The sequence below is a fragment of the Sparus aurata genome, chromosome 24 (assembly GCF_900880675.1).
Source record: "Sparus aurata chromosome 24, fSpaAur1.1, whole genome shotgun sequence".
Classification (NCBI taxonomy): domain Eukaryota; kingdom Metazoa; phylum Chordata; class Actinopteri; order Spariformes; family Sparidae; genus Sparus; species Sparus aurata.
This window is the reverse complement of record NC_044210.1, coordinates 3,774,454-3,781,423: the sequence shown is the minus strand read 5'-3', so window position 1 is coordinate 3,781,423 and position 6,970 is coordinate 3,774,454. Positions and strand designations below refer to the sequence as shown.

Here is a 6,970-nt window from a genome sequence, read left to right as displayed (position 1 = left end):
AGGGCCGACTCAGGTTACCTCTGAGAACGGTCTTCTGTTGCCTTCATGATCTGATCTGAGTGCACATCTTGGACAGCAACACTACTTGGACAAACCGCATTTTGGAGGGCACACATTTAACATAGAGATCAAACCGGGTCTAAACATCCTTAGATGAACTAGTTTGCGTTACATGGATGTGTATCTGCAGGGTTTAGGAAACAGACAGGAATCACCATTTACACCTGGAGATAAAAGGGCTCTTCCCAGACGTCACTCAAAATGTGGATTTTCTTCCTCAATAATTATTTCAGATGGTGGTGTGTGTAGTAGTTGTATGCCTCTGCGCTCCATTGAAGTTGCTGTGGTGTTTATAATGGGCAGACATTTTTTGCAGAATATTATGTCATGGTGCATTTAACCTCTGACCTTTTGGATATCAAATGTCATAACTTCAGAACATTTTAGTGTACTTATCGTAATTCTTCATCTATGGCCAAAAATGTGGTTTATGAGGTCAAACTGACCTTGACCTCTAAACACCAAGTTCAAACAGGTCATCCTGGAGTGAAGTCATCTCATACAATTTTCATCTCATCAGTACCACACATCAACAGGTGACAGAAGGCGTCATATAACCAGCAGTGTGATAGCTGATGGCTCATATAGTAACGGCAGTGTTACTGCAGCAGAGTGAGTATGCTCAAGCTGTTGTTTGTTGTGCAAAGATTTATTGTAGATCTGTAAATCAGCTGCAGAACACATGAGGCAGCAATTGTGAATGTCTTTGAAACCATGGATCCATGGGAAGGGAAGTGCAGAGGCTCAGGCTGTCTGCTCACTCATGTGATCACAAAAATAATCTGCAGCAGCCTCTTTTTAAAGTCTTTCATAAAAACATCTGTGTCCATGATTGAAGGCTCGTTTGTTAGGCAGTTCTTTGCTGGTGTCCTTAGGGTCAGCGAGGAGCAGAGGGGTCACTGCGCGGGGAGCGGGATGCCCCGGGGATCAGTGACCTGGCCCTCCTGCAGGTTCTTCACCAGCTGGGCCAGCCAGCGCTTGGTGGTGGTGTCGTCCTTCAGGACCTGGGCGAAGGTGGTGTCTTTGAGCTGGTCGGGTAGGCACTGTCGCAGAGCTTCTCTGGCTCTAGAAAGACACAGGGACACACTGTTAATCACACTAATACATATATACACACATATATGTGTTTTAACATTACCATCACATCATTCGAAGCGGGCAATATGATATCTTTATATGTATATATGTATATATGTATATATATCTATATATCTATATCTATATCTATATATATATATATCTATATATATATATATATATATCTATATCTATATCTATATCTATATATATATATCTATATATATATATATCTATATCTATATATCTATATCTATATATATATCAATATATATATAGATATAGTATATATATATATATATATATATATATATATATATATATATATATATATATATATATATATATATATATATATATATATATAGATATATATATATATCTATCTATATATATATATATAGATATATATATCTATATCTATATATATATATATCTATATATATATCTATATCTATATCTATATATATATATCTATATATATATATATATATATATATATATCTATACAGAATAGCATATATCTATGCATGAACAGACGTTCCCTCTCCACTTATTCATAAACCGTTCCTTTATCACATCATATTACGATGTAGTTTCTGGATACAGTAATAGGACTATGATAGACAACTTTATCTACAGTATATTTTGCCCGCCCCCAGTCATCACCGTCTTTACTTATCGGGAGTTGACTTTTCTGTGGAGATCTTAACAGTAGCCCTTTTCACACAGAGAATCCGCATTATCTCCGCAACGGAGGTTCGCCATTTCTCCCCCTTTGTTTGTTAAAAATGAACCAAGCAGCTCCGGCGTAAAGCCACACCAGTGTGTCAATTCATACAGCAAGCCAGCGCTGCGGATCCAAAAGAGGCGTGACCGCATACATCATGACGTTGACATCTGTGTGGTATTTTTTAATGCATTTCCCCCAGTGTCCAGTGTTAATCTACACATGTACCCGCTGACTGTTTATAATCATATGGATGCTGTTATAATGTGTGTGCTTGAGATCCTAACATACCATGCATCACAGAAAGTGTCAAAGTTAGGTTTTCCACTTTAAATTCCATAATTCCATAATCACCATCAGTAAACTGGACGCTGTCTGACTGTCACTCGTGGGGTGGGAGGCTGTTTTCTGGGGTAAACTTCACTGAAGTCCCGGTTGGGAGGGCTGACCGTCGTAGTGATTTTTTTTCAAGACAGTAACTACAACAACGCAATAGTGGAAGGAGACAAACACTTGGTGAGTTAAAGTTTTTTGCCAGGGACAGACACTGTTTTTCGGGCAGAAATGTGAAGAACAGTTGGTACAGGATTACAGAAACTTCTCCATGTTTAACTGCAGATTTTCTCTCCTGATGTAAGTTGCCAAAGACACTACCAGTCATTATGTTACTGTTGTTTGGTCCTGTAACGTTGCTGTGTGGATCATTTCTCTTTTATTTATTAAAGGAGAACTTCGGTCGATTTAAACATGCAGCTTCATTGCTCAAGCTACCCTTGACTTGCCAGTACTGAAGACGCGAAAACATTTGGTCCAGCCATTACAGAGCTCCGTGAACGGAGATTTAGCATTGACAGCTAACAGCATGGGGTCAGAACTTTACACTGGGTTTTAAGCGTCTTAACATGCTCCACATCTCACACCAAAAGTTATGCAACATCAGCAGACACCTTACAACACAGCACTGTAGCGTGTATGATTCAATATGAATAAAAAAGTAGTTAAAACAGTGTGTTTGTGCAAGCAGCTACTTACCTGTTTGTTGACATCCGCGTCTTCCAGTAGCTAGACCAAACTAGTATATCCACCGAGTGTGCACTTAACAGGCTTAACAGGCTATTGTAAGGCTCATGGCTCATGACAGGCTGTAACATGGACATGTACATTATGAACAGAAACCGGAAAAAAGTGGAATACGTTTCCGTCTCTGCCAGTGAGGGAGTAAGCGACGCTCGACGGATTGACTAGTTTGGTCTAGCTACCGGAAGACGCGGATGTCAACAAACAGGTAAGTAGCTGCTTGCACAAACACACTGTTTTAACTACTTTTTATTCATTTTGAGTCATACACGCTACAGTGCTGTGTGCTAAGGTGTCTGCTGATGTTGCATACCTTTTGGTGTGAGATGTGGAGCATGTTAAGACGCTTAAAACACAGTGTAAAGTTCTGACCCCATGCTGTTAGCGTTCAATGCTAAATCTGCGTTCACGGAGCTCTGTAATGGTTGGACCAAATGTGTTCGCGTCTTCGGTACTGGCAAGTCAAGGGTAGCTTGAGCAATGAAGCTGCATGTTTAAATCGACCGAAGTTCCCCTTTAAGTGAAGGATCTGTTTAGCTGTCGGTGTGTCGATCTGACGGTGAACACCATCAGATCGACACACCCTTCATCCCACCTGCAGCTCTTCCATTCACACAGACGCTGACTCACCTCTGCTACGGCTCAGATACTACCTCCAGAGGCGCATTAGAGTGATGCAAAGAATCAGCACATGATTCCCGCACTGAAAGGGCAGTGTGAATAGGGCTGCTGTTTCCTCTCAGATAGGAAAAGAACATGCACCAACATGCACACCTGCACAGGTGTTTTCCATTACTCCAATGTCATGAAGTAGTAAGTGATGCTGCTGGTAACTGATGATAAGGCTCTCTTTTTCTGTGATTTTAACTTTCTGTCTGAGAGACTTGTAGCACAATTCATGTTTTGGGGTTGAGTCCCCTTCATTCTGCTGTAACAGTTACAGTCACCTCAGTGATACATTCAGTGTTATCAGTGATAAATGTACCTGGAGTTGTCTGACAGACGGAGGTAACAGCGTACAACATGCTTCAGTAGGCGGGCTGACGGCTCTTTGGAGAGCTGCAGGACCATTTTTCCCTGAAATAGAGAAAGAGACTGTGGGCCAAAAAGAAAAACTGATCGCACATGTATAACGTGTTCATAATTTACTTACAAGAATCATAGCAACATGGGAGAAGCGCTCATAAGTCTGACAAATGTATGCCAGTCCTGTGTCATCCAGGAGGATCTTCTGTAGGATGAAGGTTGCAACCTAAAATACAATGAGATCACATGTTGTAGGAGAACATAAGTGACTCTGCTTTTTATCAATAAACAGTGTGTTGATGTTATACAGCCAGGGTTTGTTTTTTTACAGTGTCTTCTAATGGTCACTAGGCCTGAACGTCTACACTCATACAACTGGATGTGTTGATCAGAATAAAGTCATGTCAGAATACCGTTTTAGAGAGTTCGCTGCCAGACTCCATAATGCGAAGGCACAGGGGAATGATCTCTGTGGTCAACAGGAAGTTGATGACTTCCTGCTCATCCGTTTTCACCAAAGCACCTAGACATTGTTGACACAAGGAGCCGATGAGATTAAACTATTTCAAGACAGACACCGACACATTGAGCGCTTATACAAATAAATACAAGGACAATGTCACATTTGTGATCTGCAGTGCTGACAACTGCAACTTTGTGAAAAGCAACTAGCGACACGTTTAATGACTAATTCAGACTGTCAGGAAAAAGGTGACAATTATATTGAAATATATTCACTTATAATTCATTCGCATGCATGCTGCTCAGAGTGAACATTTATCAGAGTTTGGGACGGTATTTCCACAAAAAGGATTACACCAAAAAAATGAGGTCTACTTCTACAACAGCAGCGGCTGGCAGAGATACATGTGGTGGTGCACAGGCTACAGTAAAGAGACTGAATGGTCTCAGCTAATTAAAAATGCGATTTTCTTAATGTTACTTGACTGCAGAGCTGAGCCTCACAGAGCACAATGATGTATGGGCAGAGTTGTCACAGAAGGAGGAAAACTGACCGTAAAAATGAGTTTAACATCTGGATGAACAGCTGGCTCTGTGACATCACATCTAGTATGGAGCAAATCATGGTCCAACACACTTGGACAATGGGCCTTTTGGTAAGTAATCACTTATGGATGTCTTAAAATGTGTGTGGAGGGCTTTTTAACAAAAGCTTCTCTGTCATACTTCAGTTCATCACAGAGATCCTACAGCCTCCGAACAAACTAATATTTACTTTATTAACAATTGTTTTACTTTGGTTATGATTTCAAGTCTTTATAATTTTACTACAATGACTAATTTCAAATGTCACTATAATATTTTACAATACTTCAATGGTATTTATCCCATCAGTGTTGTACACACCACCACAGTGTTATTAGACATTATCAACGCCATTAAACCTAAGGTGTATACGCAAACACACATTATACAACAAAGCTAGGGGAAGAAATGTCGGTGATGAATTCCTGACATCGTTTTTCTTACCGATGACTCCTAAGCTGGTGAGGCGGAGGTACTCGAATGGCCGTGTTTTGCTCACTGTGTGTAAGAACGGGTAGAGGAAGAGTGGGATGTGTGCAGCCAGGAAAGCTGACCTGAGAAGAACAAAACTCGCTGTTGTCACATTTCTTTTGAATGACTGGTTTACTTCAGTGCTGAGCATTTTCTGACAGTAGCACTGTATGCACATTATTAATAGTAGGGAGCAGTGACACATGTGGACTTCAGTTACCTTGTCTCTGGATGGGAGGCCACACACTGGAGCAGTGCGAGGGCGTTACATACTCTGTTGGACTGGTGTGCTGTCAGGGTGGGGGGGTTGATTGATGGATAGATGTTGACGATTTCCTACCAATGACAAGGATAAAGTATGAACTGCCGAATAAAACCAGTTAATTTAGGATAATATTGCATTAACACCACTGACTCCATCGTGTTACCTGTGGAAAACACTGTCCTGACTCACCTGCAGCAGGGCTGCTATTGTGCCACAGGAGTGCCACAGCATGGGGGCCAGGTCCGGTACAGACTCCCTCTTCTTGCTGAGCTCCAGGAGGGCATTCTCCCTGGTCTCTGGACTGGACAGCTCATTGATCCACTGGTAGATCTTTTCTCTGTCCACTTGTGCCAGTGCTGTGGTTACAGCCTGAAAGCAATGGAGAAAATGTAGCACCAGCACAGCCTGTTCTCTCTTTAACACAGACAATGCCCCATTTATAAACTGTCAATGATGCAGCCTGGCTCTTATCAGCATCTGTCCTCGTTTTACTTGGTTAGTCACCGACAAAATGATGACTGTAAATACATGTGCGATACATTTCTGTGCAGTACGTGCATGCCGAATTATGAGTGCCGCTAAATATGTTTTCCCGCAGAATATTTTAAAGACTGACAGTGCGTCCCAATGGGAAAAAACGCTAGGCTTTACTGAATTGACGGATTTTTGGGTTGGAATCAGAGGACATTTATGAATGGTGGCTATGGACAGATCATAGGAAGTCACCTTGATTCTTCTTGTTATTAATACGACACCTAGTCTTGCTGACTGGCCTGACTTCAGCGTTGTAATTGTATTCTATTTCAGCTATGTATTTAGCCAGAAAGAATCAATGTCTGTCTTATCAATATCGTTAAACTAGCATAAGAGAGCCAGGCTAACATGTAGCTCAGCTCACGCTAGCTAGCTAATTTTGAATGTTAGTCGTAGTGTTGGATCTACTCACCGCTCCTGTAGCCAGCATTCTGTGCAGCGAGTGGATTTAATCCAGTGAGGCTTTTAAAAACCTGCACGCAGGTTTATATTTGTTTCCACAGAGAGCTGGAACAGAATAATTCTGCTGAAACACAGATATTAGGCTACATTGGCTTCAATGGTGCTAGCTACAACCAGGACATTTCCGGTGAACTACTTTCAGATTAAAAGCGCTCGTAGTTTAATCCTGCTCTACAGCCTGGTGGGTTTCTCTCCTCAACAGTTATAACATAATGTTTATG

General features: G+C 41.2%; 1 protein-coding gene across 1 annotated transcript; it reads right to left on the bottom strand.

The window, feature by feature from the left end:
* Positions 1–690: 690 nt before the first annotated feature.
* cnot9 (CCR4-NOT transcription complex subunit 9) lies at positions 691–6,900 on the bottom strand. Its single transcript, XM_030409479.1, has 8 exons — positions 6,700–6,900; positions 5,943–6,122; positions 5,709–5,824; positions 5,462–5,571; positions 4,384–4,493; positions 4,098–4,196; positions 3,930–4,021; positions 691–1,125 (listed from the first exon to the last, which is right to left on the bottom strand). Exons 1-8 carry the CDS (start codon positions 6,715–6,717, stop codon positions 957–959), a joined length of 894 nt encoding a protein of 297 aa, XP_030265339.1. The 5' UTR covers positions 6,718–6,900; the 3' UTR covers positions 691–956.
* Positions 6,901–6,970: the final 70 nt, after the last annotated feature.